The sequence below is a fragment of the Trichechus manatus genome, unplaced genomic scaffold, assembly GCF_000243295.1.
Source record: "Trichechus manatus latirostris isolate Lorelei unplaced genomic scaffold, TriManLat1.0 scaffold00194, whole genome shotgun sequence".
NCBI lineage: Eukaryota > Metazoa > Chordata > Mammalia > Sirenia > Trichechidae > Trichechus > Trichechus manatus.
The window spans coordinates 2700224-2719966 of record NW_004444130.1 but is presented as its reverse complement, the minus strand read 5'-3'; the positions used below and the strand labels follow the sequence as shown (position 1 = coordinate 2719966).

The window sequence follows — 19743 nt, the reverse complement described above, 5'->3', positions numbered from 1 at the left end:
ATTTATTTCTTTATCCTGTCTCATTGGACTCTGAATCTGTCTTTGTATTTCATATTTTGAGGCTGTTTTTAGATGCACACGAATTTATGATAAATCTTGGTGAATGCATCCTTTTGTTATGCATTGTGCCTCTTTATGCATGCATATTCATGCTTTTTGTTTTCATTCTTAATTGGTCTTTCGGTTAGCATTTGCCTAGTGAATACTTCCTATTTTCTTTCAACCTCTTTTTGGTGGTATTGCTTGTGTATCTGACACACAGTAGACAGCTTGATTATTATTATTTTTTAACCTAACAGATAACCTTGGTCTTTTACTATGTCAGTTTAATCTTTTATAGTTTGGCCCTAGCTTTAAGCAGTGAGCTTGGCTTGTTTCCTCATTGTGCCTATAGCATTTTTAGTCCCCATTCACCAGTAGGGTCCAAACTGCTGGCCCTCACTGCCTGCTTTAACACCAGAGCCTAGTAGGCTAAGGACTTCAGCCCTGTGTGCTACATTTCTGTAGTATTCTGGACTTAAGATATTTTTATCTTTTTGTATTTCATTCACTATTGTGAAATGTTTACAGCAAAGTGTGTATATCACAACATAAGCTTACTATGCCATCTTGATGGGAAGTCTTCTCTAACCTTCCTAATCCTACCACTTATTTCTGGCTTCCCCCCTCTAGTTCCTTACTGAAGGAACAGATGATAAGGAAGCAGGCTGAGTTAGAATCAGCACAGTGCCGCCTCCAACTTCAGGTTCTCACTGAAGAATGCACTAAGCTTCATGGTCGTGTCCAGGTAAGCTTGCCCTTCCTAATCTAAAGAACTTTTGGAATAGGAATTAAAGAGAAATCTGAACATCTCAGGGTCATCTCAGATACAAATAGGATTTGCCAAGTGTTTCAAAGGTAAGCATGACCAATTCTCTGTTTTACTTCTGATTAGATCATTTATCCAAGTCTTATACTCTATATGATGAATTCTACTGTAATTGCAGTTTTAGAAAAAATTTAAAAGGTGATAATTTTGAATTTGCTTAAGTCATTTCATCTACCAGTAAAATGAGAGTTTTAGGCAGAATGACCATAAAGGACTTTCAACTCTAATATTTTATGATTCTGTGCTCTCCTTATTTTACTTGCTTGTTAAAATATTGTGAAAACTATAGTAGTTTTCTAGGATTTACGTTAACATTTCCATATAATGGGTAAGAAATCTCCATGTATCAGATCAAGGAGTTGTGCTTGAGAGTAAATATCAAACCAAAAAGCTTTTCTTTTATGAAACCTTTTTCATTTTAGGAATTGCAAAAACTTATTGTACAGCATCGGGATCAGATTTTGCAACACCCCAGGAGCTGCCAAGCACATTTCCTAGGCTGCCTGTCCTCCAGTCAGGGCCAGCACAAGTATCATTTCCAGAAGACCTTCACGGTGTCTCAGATAGGGAACTGCCGAATCATGGCATACTGTGATTCCATGAGCTGTCTGGTGGTGTCACAGCCTTCTCCTCAGGCCTCTTTCCTGCCAGGTAAACAGTCCAGAACCTCGGCTTTCATGCACATTATCTGATTCCATTCGTGCTTCTCCTCTCCCTTTTTGAAGGATTCAGGTCTCAATAGTGAGTGAACACTGACCATAACTCACCAAATTACCTTTTCCCATCAGTTCCCTGTTAATGCACTTACTCTAAGGTGTGGCAGAAATATCTCTGGTGTCCGTTTACTTTATTCTGTAAATTTGTTCACTGAGAGGGTAGAAATACTGGTAACGTGATAAAGTGGGCGAAGATAAAGTATAGTCCAAAGAGAAGGATATTACGTATGTGTCTTATTAAACTCACAGATTCATTTTAGACTGGCAAAGTAGGATAAAACACTACCTCAAGGGCTAATTCAAATTGAAACAAGATTTAATAGTACCTATTTTCAGTAGAGTTCAAATTTACAAATTCAAAATAAAAGAATTGATTATTTGATTAGGTGAGCCCTGGTAGCACAGTGGTTAAGCTCTCAGCTGCTAACTGAAAGGTTGGTGGTTCAAATCCACCAGCAGCTGTGTGGGAGAAAGATGTGCCAGCCTGCTTCTGTAAAGATTTACAGCCTTGGAGACCATATGGGGCAGTTCTGCCCTGCCCTATATGGTTGCTATGAGTTAGAATCAACTCAGTGGCAACAGGTATAGTAATTTTTCTCTTTTAACATACTCTGTGCGTTTTAAAAATAATTTTAGTGAATGTTTACACACCAAATTAGGTTCCCATTTGACAATTTCTATATAGATTGTTAAGTGACATCAGTTACATTTTTCACAATGAGTCAGCATTCTCTTTAATTGCATTCTGGTAGTTCCGTTTCAGTGCTCTAGTTTTCCCTGCCCCCTTAGTCTTCTCATCTTTGCTTTAGAGTAATTTTTGACCTTTTGGTCTCATATTGATGGTTTTTTAATGGAGTACCGTACTCATGGGTAATATCCTTTATTTTGCATGCCAATCTGTTATTTCGCTATAAGGCTACCTTGGGATAGTTTTGGTTCAAGGTTTAAAGAATATCTCAGGCTGATAGTCTCAGGAAGTCCTCTAGTCTCAACTGATCCAGTAAATATGGACTTTTTAAAAATTTGAATTCTGTTATGTGTTTTTCTCCTGTTCTGTCAGGGTGTATCTATTGTGGCCCTGACCAGAATGGTCAGTAGTAGTAGCCAGATACCATCTAGTTCTTCTGGTCTTCTGGTAGATGAGGCCATGGATCATGTAGGCTATTAGCCCTATTTTGTGCATTTTAAGCTTAGTTTTAGATTGTCTTAATGCTAGAAACCAAGTCTCCCCATATGCTTAGTTATCATTCCCACATGTTGCAGATGTTTCTTCCTATTGTCTTCAGCATATGGTCTCTGCCAGCTGCCAGGCCCCTTTGCTTCAGCCTGGTTTCCAGTTTCCTCACTTAGAAGTTCCATTCAAGTGCTTAAAAACTGTCCCCAAAACTTAAGTATATATGGGGTTGGGAGTGGAATACCTAGATTATTGTATGTTTCTGTTTTCACTGACATTAGCTATGAGTTGAGAGGTTATCACTGGGCTCCAAATGAGGAGAAAGTAAACAGGATTGTTCTCTATCTCTCCTGTCCCTTCTCTTGGATCAGAGGAGGGGCAGTAGGCCTGTGGAAAGGGAAGATGCCTGTATTTACTTCCTTGCCGTTAGCTGCCGTCAAATCGATTCCGAGTCTTGGTGACCTTATATTTGCAGAGTAGAGCTGCTCCACAGGATTTCCAAGGCTGTGATCTTTTGGAAGCAGACCACCAGGCCTATCTTCAGGGGTGCCTTTGGATGGGTTCGAACCACCAGCATTTCAGCTAGTAGTCAGGTGCTCAATCGTTTGCACCACCCAGGAACTCTGTAAACGGAATTGTTTATAGAGAATGTGCCTATAGTCATCAAATAAAAGCTTCCCCACAAATTAGAAAATAGTATATTTTATATGCTATTTTTTCTCCAAATTGAGTATATTCTGTTTCTTTCTCTTAATGTGTCTGTGCCACTCTGCACAGCTATCTCTCCTTGATAGCCTGTTGGTGCTGATTTGTCCTTGTTCCCTTGATTAAGCAGCTATTCGTGTTCCCTTGTTGATTTAAGGCCTGTAATCTCCCTGTTTTTTGTCTTTCTGGCTCTGCTATTTCTGTTTCAGGAGAAAGTGCAGTAAACTTTCTCCCACTTGGTTCCCTGGAGAAACTGAGGTACGATTTGAGGCTACCTTGAATTTAGGATTTGACAAATTCTGTTTTTGTATAACAGATAATAACAGACATTTAATAAAAATAAATCTGTCATCATCTTATGAAGAGAACAAAGTAGCAAATAAATTTAAAAGGACTTCTTGTTTTTTCCCCTTCAAGAGTGATATGCACTGATTAGGATACTTGAGATGCCATCTGTTTCATTCCATTCCAGACAGACAGATGTAGCATGTCATGATCACCTGACATAGAAATTACTTATTTCCACTCTTTATTTTTTCTGTTTGAATGTCTGTAATTCACGATGAATGTTCTCTCTTTTTAACTTCTTTATTGACATATAATTGATATACAAAAAACCTTTTATTTACACACTTTGATGAGCTTTGACACATGCATACACCCCTGAAACCATCACCACAATCAAGACAATTAGCACATCCATCACCCCAAAGGTTTTCTCTTGCCCTTTATAGTCACTTCTGCTTGTCTCTTCCCATCACCAACTCTTCATCCCCATGCAACCATTGATCTGTTTTCTGTCAGTATAGATCTATAATTAGTTTCCATTTTCTAGAATTTTATATAAATGGAATCATACAGTATATACTTTTTGTCTAGCTTCTTTCTTTCTTCATAATTTTTTTTCAGTTCATCCATGTTGTTGTGTATATCAATAGTTTATTCCTTTTTATTGCTGAGTAGTATTCTATTTTTTATATATATATAAATATATAATAATACAATGTATATAATGGATTTATTTATCCATTCACCTGTTGATGGTCATTGGGAATGTACTTTTTAAATAAATTATAACCCTGGGAAATTTTTATTTTCTTTTTTTAACCAGCTGTTTTCCAGGAACTTAATGCCAAGAAAGGTGAGCAGAGGAGCTGCGTGAAAAGATAGTTAATTTTGCCCTAAATTGACTTTCAGTGACCTATTTTATTCTCTTATTTTTGCAGGCTTTGGTGTTAAGATGTTGAGTACTGCCAACATGAAGAGTAGTCAGTACATTCCAATGCATGGCAAGCAGATTCGCGGATTGGCTTTCAGCAGTCGGTCCAAGGGCTTGCTACTCTCTGCCTCCCTGGACAGCACTCTTAAACTGACTAGGTGAGCGCTTCAGGGAGGGAGATGGGGCCTGAGCTACTTGGGGTTGAGCAGCGTGGTATTGGGATCAATGAGGCTGATGGCCTTAGCTCTCTTTTTTGGTCTGAGGCATTCTCTTCGGAGATTCAGGCTCATTGAATTTAAAATATATTGCTTTTAAAAGTGACCACAGCAGGTTACAAACGAGTATGTGTAGCATTCCTGTTTCTTTAGAAATAAATATTCCAAAATAGATCATGCAGATGAGGGCAACACTCTAGGGATAGTGGAGTAACAACATGTAGGCAGCCTTGGTACCTGACACAGTGGAGCCATGCCAGCTCAGGACTTCTCATTCCTGGTCTCATACTTTGATAATTCTGCCTGACAGAAATACTCATCAGATACTCGCTCTTGGTGGGTTCCATGAATGACTTCTCATACCCTCAATTACGGTATTTTGTCCTACGTATACTCTGAGTATGAACCAGGTCTGAGTGTGCTCTGTGCCTTTTTCTTCTCTCTTTTTTTTTTTTTTTAAAAAAAAAACAAAAAAAAAAACCCTGTGGCCTCCCAAGTACGAATATTTTAGAATTAAAAGAAGTTATCTGGGGCAGTCCCTGGAGGAAATTAAGAATCCACATAGTTTAGGTGTGTGGATGTGTTCTTAATAAGGAGTATTAATCTTTAAATGATAGTTTTTACATCTTTGTCAGATATTTATTGTTGTTACTACATAGTCATAAAAGTCTCTTGTAACGCCACAGCCTGGAGACAAATACTGTGGTCCAGACCTACAATGCTGGACGTCCTGTCTGGAGCTGTTGCTGGTGTCTTGATGAGAACAATTACATCTATGCTGGACTGGTCAATGGTTCAATTCTCGTCTATGACCTGCGAAACACGAGCTGTCACGTCCAGGAGCTTGTGCCTCAGAAAGCCAGGTAGGGAGCAACTCATTTCCTCCCTATACGTAGTAGCTTCCTCTTGGACTGTTATTGCTACTGGTGTTCTCAGCAGATAGTCTTCCATGGTGGTCAGAAATCCTCATGAAGAGCCATTTCTCTGATATCGGCTGAGCTAGTCTCGCATAAGAGTCGTTAAGATCCTTACGGCTTTTGTTAATGATACTTCACAGGGTGGAAAACACTGGTTCCTAGTATGGCCAGGCTCATGGAGTCCCTCATCACCCAACATGGTAAAATGAAGTTAGAGCTCTGTTCGAAACCCAGCTCCACTACTTGCTAGCTGTGTGACCTTGGTTGTGTTTGTTGGTCTTTTGTGAGCCTCATCTGTAAAATGTGGTTAGCAGAACCAACCACGTAGACTTTAAAAGCAGTGTGTGCGGTATACAGTAAGAGATCAGTAAAGGATAATCCAGTAAAAAAAGTGACTTTCAAAAACTTCCCTAATCCAGAGCCAAGCCTGCTTGGTCTGCAGACACCATATTACTTTTGTTTATAACAGAGTTATGGGGTTAGGAGGCTTGTAAAGTCAACCCAAGTTCCGAAGATGGGTGGCCACCAGCACCACTGTGACTCTTTGGAATGTGTTGAGCCTCACTTGTGCCTAATACTGTCCTGGGGCGTAAAGTTCTCAAAGAGGGTGGTGAAGCCTGTGACTTGGATCAAAATGGAAAGTATCTTAAGACAAATTTTCATTTCCAATTTCAGTATGTATTAAAAAGGGGAAAAAAGACATCTAAATGTAAAGATGATAAATACAGTAATAATTATTTACTGAAGTCTAAGCTTAACACTTTGGGGTCTTTTCATCTGTGGGGGAATGTGGGTGAAATCGTGCTTCAGTGATGTGCTCCATGGGCACGAAGATGATTGATGTAAAACTTAACACACATGTGAATTCCAGGCAGATGAGATAATTGCTGATGATGTAGAGGGGTCCACATAGACACTTAATAAAAGTAGATGGTGAATTTTAAAATAGCGAGGAAATACTTTGGTGAGTGGCGTCTGGGGTCTTAAAAGCTAGCGAGCAGCCATCTAAGATCCATCAATTGATCCCAACCCACCTGGAGCAAAGGAGAATGAAGAATACCAAAGATACCAAGATACAAGGAAGGTATTAGCCCTAGAGACAGAAAGGGCCACATAGTTTTAATTATCAACTTCCACTTAAAGTACAGCAGTAAAATAGCAAGGAAAAAATGTTTGCATATATTATTCATTTTTAGGTTGCTTTAGTTGGCTTAATTGTCACAGGCAAGATAAAACAGGCAAAGCGGTAGCTTTTGGCAACTTCAGCAGAAGTTCTTAGGAACATAGTCTGTAGACTGATAATTCTGACAGGATTCTTAGTGTACAATCCTGATAATGTGCTTGCAGAAAGAGATTTAGAGGGATTTCTCAATCCTGTTTCTGAATTAAAATATAGTTGCTTGAGGCTGTGTTTTAAATGAGGGGATCTGTCAACTACAGCTTGGAAGCTTTATTAGATGTAAACTGTTTCCTTACTAGCTTTTCTTATTTATGTGGTTAGCCTCATTACCAGATGCTTCACACCAATTAGGCTTCTTTGTAATTTCTGATGATGTGTCTGTTAAGTTTCCTAGTCGATTTTTAAAAGCTTTTAGAGCATCTGGCATCTCCTCTGAAATTGCATGCGGAGTATTGTGTATATGCCCTTTTGTTCCTACAGAAAGGGTTGGTAGTTTTTATTAGATGCCAGAGGATAGTGATCCACTGAAGGTTTTTAACCTTTTCTGTAGAGGTAGGGTGCTCAAGGATTCCTGTTGGTGGTGTTTGGAGCAATCCAAGTATCAGAACGTGAGTGTCATTTCTTTTCTTTCCCTTCAGATGCCCACTGGTATCCCTGTCATACATACCTAGAGCTGCTTCGGCTGTATTTCCTTATGGTGGGGTGCTGGCTGGAACCTTGGAGAGTGCTTCCTTCTGGGAGCTAAAAATGGGCTTTTCTCACTGGCCTCACGTCCTGCCTTTGGAGCCAGGAGGCTGCACAGATTTTCAGACGGAGAGTACCACTCGGCACTGTCTTGTGACCTACAGGCCCGGTGAGTGTTGGGTTGTCTTCATGGGGCCTCCCATGGTTTGTTTGGGAGTGAATTGGTAGAGGGAAGGAGAAAGAGCTTGACCCTAGCCTTCTGATGGCACTGGTAAGCCCTTCACAGGCTAAAGCCCCTGGTTATGTTGCAGCTCTTGCTACTGCAGTGAGGATGGTGACTTCAAGTTCCTCCCTAGAGCCTGCCTCCCTGCTCCTCACTTGTGTGAACTGGGATAGATCCTCCTAGGTATTTCTTAAAAGTGTATTAGTCACTTTACAAGCCTCTGCATTATAAAATGATAGTGGAATCAGGAGGCCCGACTGTGTTGCTATTGAGCCACTCTCAGATCAGTTTCATGTCTTCTGCTTGCCCCTCACTTCACCTAAGAGAAAAGCAGATGAAGGCAGCCAAATAGGGCCCAGACTAGGTTTTTCACTGGTAACTCATTTGGGGCAAATGAAGGTAAGCAGAGAGAAGATGGACAACCATGTGTGTGTGGACTAGCCAGCTGGACTTCACTGCCTCCTGAACCAGGGGTAGAACCCCTCATAGTCAGCCAACTGTGCATAGGTTCTTACTATACTAGAGGCATGGATCTAAATTCCTGATGAACCCTACTGATGGCCAGACAGATGTTTGGTCAAAGACAGTCATTAAATTGCCCATGCTTCTGCTGGTTGTGGGGAAATCTAACATGTTAAGTTTTGTTTGGGCTGCAAAGCCATCTCAGCAGACTGTTCTAACTCTCTGGTTCTTAGTCATCCCATAAGTTCTCTAGTTTCAAGACTGATTTCTGTGACTTGTGTGGAAAGCTTGAAGGACCCATTTTATTCTCTAGCTTTTATTTGTTGTTGTTAGGTGCTGTCAGGTCGATTCCAACTCTTAGTGACCCCATGTGACAGTAGGTCTAGGCTGTGACCTTTACCTGAGCAGATCACCAGGGCTTTCTCCCTTGGAGCCACTGAGGGGGTTCGAACCGCTGACCTTTCGGTTAGCAGCCGAGTACCTAACCATTGCATCACTTCTTTAATAACATGCTCTCATTTTATAAAAATGCACAGTTCCAGGGGTTCATGGGGTCCTCACCCAGGTAAGGGGGAAAAAAGAGCCTTTTATTCAGAACTCTGAAGAGCAGTAAATCCACTAACAGAGGTCTGGCGGGATATACTGATTTTACTAAAAACGGATAGCTCATGCTTAGAATTGTTTTCCTCGAGGGCAAAAACCTACTGTAGATAACTTGCTTCATCCTAGCTTGGGGCTTCTGAATGTCATTTGTGTTGTATTGTTTTGTTTTTGTTATTATGTTTGCTTTGTAGCTATTCTTGATGGTTTAACACACTTGGCTTTTTTACCCAACTAGGTTATAAGTGTCTGAGGTTCAGGAACTTGGTTTTTTTTTTTTTTTTTTTTTTTTGTATCATCGCCATGGGGCAACACTGATTTCTCTGTCCTGTAGATAAAAACCACAACACCTTACGAAGCGTGCTGATGGAGATGTCCTACAGCCTGAATGATATTGGAGAACCAGTCTGCTCGTGCCATCCTGTACAGACATTTTTTGGGGGACCCACTTGCAAGCTACTGACCAAAAGTGCCATTTTCCAAAGCCCAAAGAATGATGGCAGCCTCCTGGTGTGTTCTGGGGATGAATCATCCACTTCTGCCCTGGTGAGTGTATTTTTTTTTTTATTTGTATAAAAGTAGTAGGAGAAAACTCAAAAATTTTTATGTTTAGTGGCATCACTAGAGGGGTGTGGACTGCACTGGGTGACACCAAAATGACTGTCTGTAAAAATATCCCTGTGGTTAGTTACAACAACAAAAACATTTTTCGTAAACCCAGCTTACAGGTATCAGTATACCTCCAACGCTAAAACTATGCTCATTTACTTTTTGAACCTTCTGACATGCTCTGGTCAGAGCTGTCATTATTACTCAATTACAGTGATGCTTCAGAACATGTGGTTTTGTCTGCACATGCTACAAGCACGCACTGGTGTTTTCATTGCTGCTGCTGTTTTTATAGTCTCTGATTTTGTCAATTTTTCTGGGTTTAGCTACAATATTGTGGTAATTAGTATTTGTAAACCTATATCAATAACTTTTTTTTGAGAATGAAGTAGTAGTAATTAAATGAAAAAGAAGGAGTGATATATGGGAATTACCATTTATGAATAACATTAGTACAAAAATTTACTAAGAATTCTGAGTGTTCTGGTATGGGAAGAGGTCCATGGTGGGGGGTGATGCCATGAGTTACCACACTGAGTGATGCCAACCCTAGTGACGCCACTGTTTATATATAGACATTTTATATACAAGTATATGAAGCAAAAAGTCAAAATTCTTCTCCATAATCCTGCATTAGCATCACTGTAAGTGGGTTAGCCAAAATTAACATGCATCTTCGATGTAATGCAATATGAAGCACCCAGCACCTCCTTTGAGATATCCTTGAACCTCAATCTAATCTGGCTTAGACCAGTACTGTGCAATTAAGTTATACTAGCCAGATGAGAACTTGAAATGTGATTACTCTGAGTGAAGAACTTAATTTTTTATTTTATTTAATTTTAATTATTTTAAAAATATAACCATATGTACTAGTAGGCCTGTGTCTTAGGCTGGGTTCTCTAGAGAAGCAAAACCAGTGAAGTGTATAAATATATATATAGAGAGAGATTATATCAAGGAAACAGCTCATGAGATTGTAGAGGCTAGAATGTCCCAAGTCCATGGATCAGGGTAGAGGCCTCTCCCAAGTCACACAGCTGCAGAAGCTGGCAAGCCCAAGATCGGCAGGTCGGAGAGCAGGGCTCCCGCTCACAGGCTGTGCAGATCGACGAATCCCAGGTTCGGCAGATAAGGTGACAGCTCAAGTCCCAAGAACGGGAGATGAGACGACAGGAAGCAGCTGCAGGATCCAGAGAGAGCAAAAAGCTGGAACGTCTGCTTATATACAGATGTGGGCCACACCTCCAAGGAGACTCCCTTTCATCTGACTGGCTACTCGAAGTATATTCAATCATGGGAGTGATTACATTAAAACACTGAGATTCATGGCCCAGCCAGGTTGCAACACAATCTTAACCATCACAGCCTCCATAATGGGCAGCACCACTCTAGTTCTAGCGCTTTCGTTTATTGGAATTGCAGGGGATCGCAGAGCAAGTTAAATGATAGCATAGAAAGCAAACAGCCGAACCCAGGATGTGGGCATTTTATACAACAAACCAGCCTCCTCAGCAAGTCAATGGCAGGAAAAAAGTGGGAGGTTGGATCTACTCTAGATTCAAGAGTTTACTAAGATTTGTAACTGCCAAATGTAATGTGGTCCTTGCTTGGATCCTGCTTTGAACAAACCAAGCATAAGAAATTAACAGAAAATTTTGATTATGTGTTAGGTGCTAGATAGTACTATGGAATTATTCACTTGGTTGTACGTGGTGACCTTGAGGTGTAAGAAAAAGTTTTGTTTGCTTGCTTTTTTTGGGTAGAAATGACTTGAAGTCAGCAAGGAAAAAACTGGGATAGATAAAGCAAATATGGTAAAAGCTGAATAATTGTTCAATCAGAATGTTGTATTCTTTCTATTTTTAAGTGTTTAAAAATTTTTTTCATAATAAAACATTTTTTAAAAAGGAAAGAAAGCACCAGTTAGAAGGTAGGTTCCGTGAGGGCAGGGACAAGAAATTTGTCTTATTGATTCTTCTGTCCCTCAGCCGCTAGAAGAGTGCCTGGTACATAGACTGAAGGAATGAATGCTGAGCTTGGTTTTCAGATCCATTTACAAGGGGACTAGTCACTGGGTACAGCATGTGAGACCATACCTGAAATAAGTCAGGTGTGTTTGTTTTGCCTTGTGAAGGTTAAGGACAGTCTGCTTTTCTCCCCAGGCAGTGTTTTCTGTGCAGCTCAGCTAGTGCTGTCTGATAATTTAAAAAAAAAAAGCAAGTCCCCCAACTTAATTAACTGACCCCTGACCTTTTTCTCTGCTTGTCCTCTTTAGCTGTGGGATGCCAGCAGTGGCTCCTTGCTGCAGAAACTGCAGACTGATCAGCCCGTCTTGGACGTCTGCCCATTTGCGGTGAACCATCACAACTACTTGGCTACCTTAACAGAGAAGATGGTCCACGTCTATAGATGGGAGTGACCATGGTCTTGAAGCCCATCAGACACGCTGCTAGTTAATGTTAAAATGTTTTACCAGTACCTAGCAGCCCTACTTATCACCTGCAACCTAGAACTATTGGGATCATGGTTCATTTGGATTAGTATGATTCTGGGACTCCAGGTCACTGAGACACTACAAATTGTGTCTGCTATGTCCATCAAGAGAATGCATGACTGGTAGTCTGCCCACATTCTCCTTTTCTTGGGTTGTTGTTGGGTTGGAGTATCTTTATATTTGGTCTGTTTTTCTGCTGGACGTCAGAGTGTGTCCTTCCAGAAGTTATTTAGCGTAGGAGTACACACCAAGCATTTTCTGGAGTATGTAACACTCTAAGTGGTCTTGTCACTTGGGCCATTTGGCTTGGGGAAATGTCCCTGAAGGACAAGTGGTCTTCTTGATTTTACTTGGTGGATGTACGAGAGACTTTCTTCAGCTGAACACAAGAGGGCACTATAAAACCTTGAGTAGGGTTTGATTTGTTTTTGATCTCAGAGGCTGACCACATTTTAGCACCTTGGTCTCTCATCCTCACAGAAATGTGTGACAGGACATATGGTGTGCTTTGTGGCGGTAACAGTTATGTTCCAGACGTGTTGTGCTGGGAAATTGGCAAGCCCAGTCGTGGAGGGGGCTGACGAGCATAGACGCTTTCCTAATGCTGAGTGCATTAAGTTCACTTTGTGAGAGCTAAGCAAAGATATCAGTTGTTGAGCATCCGAGAAGAAGCATTTTTTTTTCTAGACAGCTTAGAATCTCAGAATTGGTTTTTTATAAGCTCATGCTTTGAAGGCCACTTTTTCCGCTCTCCAGGAAGATGAGCATATGTCAAAACTCTTTAGTCTTCTGCAGGATCAGAGATAAGGAAGAAGGGACTAAGAGAGGGCTTCCAACAGAGAAGTTGCTCAGACTGCTGCTGAGAACAGGAGAAGGGTTTTCTCTTCCTTTTTGAGAGAATTTATATCTAAATAAAGCCCTGGGAGTGAGGAGCTATTCTTGAGCATGTTTGTGATTTCCAGATAAAGTCTTCCCCATGTGAAACTGATGTTTGATTCCATGTTCCTCTGATTTCCTTCATTTCATAACTTTTCTAAATGTTTTGCTAGTAAAATGGTTGTTCTCAAGAAGATAATAGCAGTTGAAGGCCTGTAGATAGTGGGGAGATGCCCACCACCTTCCAGTTCAACCCTAGATTGTCCAAAATTGGGGGCTGTATTTTTCTCCCGTTAGAGGGCTCAGTTTATATTTGTTTCTTTTTGGTAGCTAAGATCCTCTGCCTGAGGCTATGTTGCTAAACCACTGTCCACACAGAACATGCTTCAAGGTTGCGTAGGTCAGTGCCCTGTTTTTGGGAGCACAAAGGCTAACAGTGTGGTTTTCTTAAATAATTGTAATAGAGATGTTACCGTTACTTTTCTTGTAAAACAGTTCTGACCTCTCAGCTCCTGAGCTCTTCACAGAATCTTTCTCACCAGATAGGGTTGTTGGGGTAGATTTCCCCAGAGTTCCAAGTTCCAGCTGTGCCTTTTAGGGGACTTTTATGTTGGACACTTCTCCCTGAATTATTCCCCTTTCATATTCCAAGACATTTTCCCAAAACCCAGCTTCTAGGCCTGGGAAAGAACCTCTCAAAGGAGATATTCCTTTTTTAATATGTTGATGATTAAGAGTGGCTGCCCAGGCCTGGGTTCCTAGTGGCAGAACAGGATCTGAATTAAAAAAAGCATAACTCATCTGCTTTCAGCAGACTATCACAGAGAGGATGCAGGTGGTCAGTCCCTGGCTGCCTTTGTCTTTGGGCCGGGTCAGGGTTAGGATTTGACTTTGCTGCTGGCAGCTCCGTGGGTGTTGGGCCAGAGTAGCTTGCTTTGAAGTACACTCAACTGTGATTATTGATTGCCCCTAAGCGTAGGAATCAGGGGACTTAGTTGCCATTGAAGTTGGGTGGATCTCAAGTCTTGCCAATCCTTGAATTTCTACAATAAATTTGGATGTTTTGGAAGCAAATTCACGTGGTTATGACTGATTTCTCCAAGGAAACCCCCCTTTTTACCCCAACAGGAGCTTGCATCTGTAGACCAAGGCTCTAATCTCCCCTGCACCACCAGACTGTACCCCACCACATCCCTCACCCCTGTTTCAAGGTTACTTTCCCATTTGAGGTTTGGAGTTCAGTGAGCTCAAAATACCTTCACATTTTATATATCCTTGCACCCGCTTTGAAAACAGGACAATGGGATCTGTGTGTTCTGTGTTTTAAAATTAATGTGAAAATAAAGAATTTGCCATGTGTTACATCTCTTTTGTCTGTCTTTTGTTTGTTTGACCACCAGAGGCAGGAACACGCCTGCCTATCCTGGTAGATTTCTCTATTGCTTGAGTACTATGTCTGAGCTACACTGCATGGTCCCTGGATCTGAAGTGAACATCTTTAGCTGGCAATTCTATTTGACTGTTGGCTAATGGGAAGCAGCGTATTTGTCTCTTAAGAACCCCCCATACTGATCATTTGTCTGTTTACTCGTAGATCTTGGAGTCTGGATCCTGCAAACTACATTTCCCAGACTGCTGACTTCCAGTTAGTTTCTTTGAATGTGCAGTACTGGCAGGAGTCTGGAAAATGGAAGGAACAGAGACGAGAAGAGTTTTTTATTTTGTGTAGTCTTTGGCAGCACTTCTGGCAGTGGTGGCAGCAGTGAGCAAGTGTAGGATCCTGGGTTCCTGCTCAGGCAAGCACATTTCCAGCTGCTTGCCTCAGTTTCTTTGTTCTGTTTGAGTTCAGGAATTTCTGTTGTTATGAGTCATGGTGTTCTGGGATTAGGCTGGAAAGGCTGAAAATATTGTCCAGCTTAACAGCAAATTGAGTATGCCAGATTCCAAGACGGCTGAATCTATAGGTGTAAGCTTGCTACTGTAATGGAGCCTAGTGCTCCAAGGGAAATGACATTGGTCCTGTGGTAGATTTGGTATACCCCAAATTACTAAGAAACCCAACACTATTGTTTTTATCTCCCTCAGTGTTCTTCCTTTTGTTTCCCGTCTCAGTGTTTGGCTGTAAGTGAAATTCTGAAAATAGATGTTTCTGGGTCCTTGTTTTTTAATTATTCAACTTCTGTTTGTTACTAACAGTCTCTGCTGTTTATTTATCCCTTGGTAGTTTACAAAACCCCTTCCTATGTATTAATCCTTATACAAAGTTGTGGAGTAGGTATTGTTATTCCATTTTTACAGGAGAAGAAACAGGTTAAAAATCCTAATGAAAAATGACATTTAGATGGTATTTAACATTTTCATATCCTGGTCTTTCCATTCTTTACTTTCCATTACAGCTAAGCAGGAAAGCTTACTTACTGACAGCTAAGTTGGGGAACCAGGGTGAAAACTCCCTTTCACTCCTTTAATCCTCTGACTCTAGGACAGCATAGGCTGATTTCCCACAGATTACTTCTGTTTAAAATAAAAACAAAGCAGACAATCCTGGACATTACTGATACACTTTATACTCTTCCAATACCTCACCTGTCATGGGTTCTTGGGTGCTGAGACTGGAACACCACTTTCCAGTGAGAAAAAAGGTTCATAGAAGAGTCCATGACACATGGGCTAGAATCATCCAGCTCAGTGCTCATCACAGAGGTCAACTGAAGAGGGGAAGAAGGTGGTAGAGCTGCTCTGACTTGCTCTTGCAGGGTAGAGGGCTGTGAACAAAGAACCTGCTGTTGAGTTGTGGTTTGAGGAATGCCATGAACCCTCTCTTGCACCTAAGGAGTGATAATAAGTTTATTGAATTATGGACGTGAAGCAAAAGGGCTTACTCAGACACTGGACAGGGGCCATATTAACAGTACAGAACTGGATTTGGATTAAAGGAAGTGTTGGACATTGAGGAGAAGAAGGAAGTTCAGAACATGATTTAACAGATGTCTGGATAAAAAAGACCTGGAGGTTTTGCTACCTAAACTGAGCTCTGTGCAAGCTGCTGACAGTTGGATGGGCTGTTGGTTAACAAAAGTTATAGGTGGGAGCTTGACAGACCATTTGCCCTGGAATAAGGGAGAAGATTTCTGCCCTGAATAAAAGGTTGTATTATGCCTTCAAAGTCTTTGCAACTCTGAGGTCTGTGTCATGCCCATAGCCCCCACCGTGTGTTTAAAACACCACCATGAGGTTAAAGCAGTGCTTCCAGAAGGGCACTGTTAAATTCTCAGGTTTGAGCTCTGGTGGTGCTGTTGGTTGAAGGTGTGGATGTAGTCCTTTCTCTTAACGTAGTGTGGGACAGCGATTGTTAGATTAGCTAGCTGTTGCCTAAGGGAACAGATGGGAAGGAGTGAGGGCCTTACATAAGAAGCGGTGATACAGTGAGGGAAAGGTAAGTTGAGACCTCACTGTTTGAGAGGAATCACTATGGAATCTAATCCCTGTGTGGTCTTGACACGTGACTTGTACCCCAGTGGAAGCTCTAAGGTTGGCCATGACTCTATTTCCTCTCGTGAAGGGATGGTATCCTTACCGATGAGGTGGAATGAGTGACAGTAGTTTGAATCCCTAGCCAAACAATAAGTGAATCACTTGGCAGGTGAGTGAAAGGAAACAAATACATTATCAGATGTTAACATTTCTTTCCCTGATTAAAACCCAAAAGGCATGAAATTCCTTTAGGGTAGGGACCATGAACTGAGCTACTTGGTAAATTGTCGTAACTGGAAGTAGGACAACCAAACCCGGGACCCAACTCTGCCTACAGATATCCCTCTTTCTGGGTCTTAAGATTCTTGGACTAGACAGTTGCAGGTTTCTGTGAGACAGACAAGTTTAGGTCCTTTAGCTGGATAACTTGGGACTGCTTAGAAGTATGTTATCCCATCTTTCATCCCTTAAGTCTTATTAAGTCACTAATGTCCTTCTGGCTCAGTAGTCCATATAGAATTTTTTTTTTCCTTCTAAAAATTAAAAAATAATCAAAATTGTTTATTTTAGATTGACATTTACTAGTAGCTGACATTTACTGAAGGTTTATTATGTGCCTAATGCTGTTGTGTGCCGTTGAGTCAATTCCAACTCATAGCAACTCTATATGACAGGGTAGTACTGCCCATTAGGGTTTTCTAGGCTGTAATCACCAGGTCTTTTCTCTCATGGAGCGGCTGGTTGGTTTGAACCACTGACCTTTTAGCTCGCTTACGAGTACTTAACCATTGCACCACCAGAGCTCCTTTCTAATGTTGTAGTGCACCTTTTATATGAAAGGGACTCAGATTAAAGAACTTTCCCAGGTATGAATCCTATGAAAGTGCGCCTCTCAGATATCTGACTGTGCGGAGCATAATTGACTGCTGTTCCAGCGGCTGAGCTGTGAAGCCATATACTGCATCCTTGCCAAAGCCACACTTTCCAAGGGTTGCTCCTAGCCAGTGACTGAACATGACAAGGATACTAAGGCAGACTTATTCCTGCAAGACGTTGAATTCTGACTAACCCACCAGGATAACACAGCAGGCAAATGGTAGAGTAGATCACGGAACCCAGGTAGTCTAGGCGGGTTCTTCTAAGCACAATGCCACCCCAGGGCAGGTAATACATAGGTTCTTAGAAAATAATGGCTGAATAAATGAGTGACTATAAAAATGATAGGTTGACAAGGGGTTAATTTTCCCAGAGGAAGTTTCGGAAGGGTTGAGACTTTTGAGAATGGCATTAAAGGATAAGAAAAATTTAGGATGAAAGTGTTAGAACTTCATGGGCCAATGTTGCTTCTATTTGATCTTGAAATCAAGACCGGCAGGGACTAGTTCTGGGTTAGCTGTTGGGGAAAGCATATCCCTGATTACCATAAGCAGAAATTTAAACAAATTTTTTCCAAGCGATTCAGCTGCACAGTCAAGTTTGTGAAAGTATTCCTATACTTTGAAGGCTGCATTGTCCTCAAATGGGAAGGATTATAAGAAGTGAGATGAGAAAAAGTGCTCTGCCCAATCACTTCTTTTCACCTTGCTTGCCTAGATAGTGGTGAGGAGGGCTGCTGGAGGGCTACCGAAAGGCCTTTCAGCCACATAGCAATAGGAGGAGGCAGCTTGACCAATTCAGTAAGTCTTCATTGATTGCCCCTTGTTGTGTCCAGCGAACATCATGCTGAGCGCTGTGGGGGAATGAGTAGTTGAAAGCCCTACCTGTGCTAGCTCTTGTTTGGGAATTATATCATACCCCTGCTGAAAACCCTCTAAAGGCTTCCCATTACATTTAGGTTTGGCTTAGACCTAACTGCAGCTGTTTTCTATTTATTCCATCAGTTCTTTATTACTTTATTTCCCCCTCTCCCTTTTGCCTTTTGGATTAACCAAGTGCCTTTTATTCCAGTTTTTTCTCTTTTATTAGCTTTTCACTTCTACATTCTTGTATTATTCTTTTAGTATTTGCTCTAGACTCTAGGGCCTAGAGTTACAATATGCATCCTTGATCATATGCTGTGGGAGTCATATGTTTTACATGTGTTGTAAATCTCTTATTGTTATTTAAAAGTTAGTATTAAAAGGTCCAATATTTACTCTTTCCATTGCTGTTTATTCCTTCCTGCAGTCCTGTGCTTCCATTTGGGATAATTTTCTTCAGCTTGAGGTTGTGCAGGTCTGCTAGCAGTGAATGATCTCAGCTTTTATTTGTCTGAAAATATCTTTATTTTACCTTTTTTTATGGATCCAATTGAATGTTTAAATTTTTTTTATTGAAATAAAATTCACCATCTTAACCATTTTTAAGTGTAAAATTTAGTGGCTTTTAGTATATTCACAATGTTGAGCAAACGTCATCACTAATTCCAGAATATTTTCACCACTCCAAAAAGAAACTCTATACCTCCCAATTCTCCCCTCTCCCTGCACCTGGCAAATATTAATTTACTTTCTGTCTTTTGCCTATTTTGGATATTTCATATAAATGGAATCATACAGTATGGGGCTTTTTTTGGTCTTGTTTCTTTCACTTAGCATAATGTTTTCAAGGCTCATCCATGTAGCATGTATCAGTACTTCATTCCTTTAAATGGCTAAATAATACTTCATTGTATGGATATACCACATTCTGTTTATCCATTCATCGGTTAATGGACATTTGAGTTGTTTCTACTACTTGACTATTCTGAATTATGCTGCTGTGAACATTTGTGTGCAAGTTTTTGTGTGAACATATTTTCAGTTTTCCTGAGTATACACTGAGGAGTGGAATTGCTGTGTCATATGGTTACTCCGTGTTTAACTTTTTGAGAAACTGCCAAACTGTTTTCCACAAGGTCTACACCATTTTATGCCTTCACCAGCTGTGTATGAGGTTTCCAGTTTCTCCACATTTTTGCCAACATGTGTTACCTGTTTTGTTTTGTTTTTTAGTCATCCTAATGGGTGTGAAAGGAGCCCTGGTGGCACAATGGTTAAGTGCTTGGCTGCTAACTAAAAGGTCAGTGGTTCAAACCCACCAGCTGCTCTGCAGGAGAAAAATGTGGCAGTCTGCTTCCATAAAAATTTACATCCTTAGAAAAGTGGTATCTTATGGTGGTTATGATTTGCATTTCCCTGATTGAATTGTGTCCCCCCCAAAAATGTGTGTCAACTACATATAAAGATAATGCTCTACATTCTACCCTGGTGAGTAGTGTCTGGGGTCTTAAAAGCCTGTGAGCGGCCATCTAAGATACTCCACTGGTCTCATCTCTTCGGGAGCAAGTGAGAATGAAGAGAACAG

The 19743-nt window shown here is 40.9% G+C and overlaps 1 protein-coding gene across 1 annotated transcript in view; it reads left to right on the top strand.

Moving 5' to 3' along the window:
* Positions 1-15333, top strand: part of RFWD3 (ring finger and WD repeat domain 3) — a 33095-nt gene extending 17762 nt beyond the window's left edge. The window contains exons 7-13 of the mRNA XM_012558905.2: positions 673-787; positions 1291-1519; positions 4690-4840; positions 5584-5760; positions 7633-7847; positions 9298-9509; positions 11851-15333. Coding sequence (XP_012414359.1) covers positions 673-787; positions 1291-1519; positions 4690-4840; positions 5584-5760; positions 7633-7847; positions 9298-9509; positions 11851-11994 — 1243 coding nt within the window. The 3' untranslated portion in view covers positions 11995-15333. The remainder of the gene's footprint in view (positions 1-672; positions 788-1290; positions 1520-4689; positions 4841-5583; positions 5761-7632; positions 7848-9297; positions 9510-11850) is intronic.
* The last annotated feature ends 4410 nt before the right edge of the window (positions 15334-19743 follow it).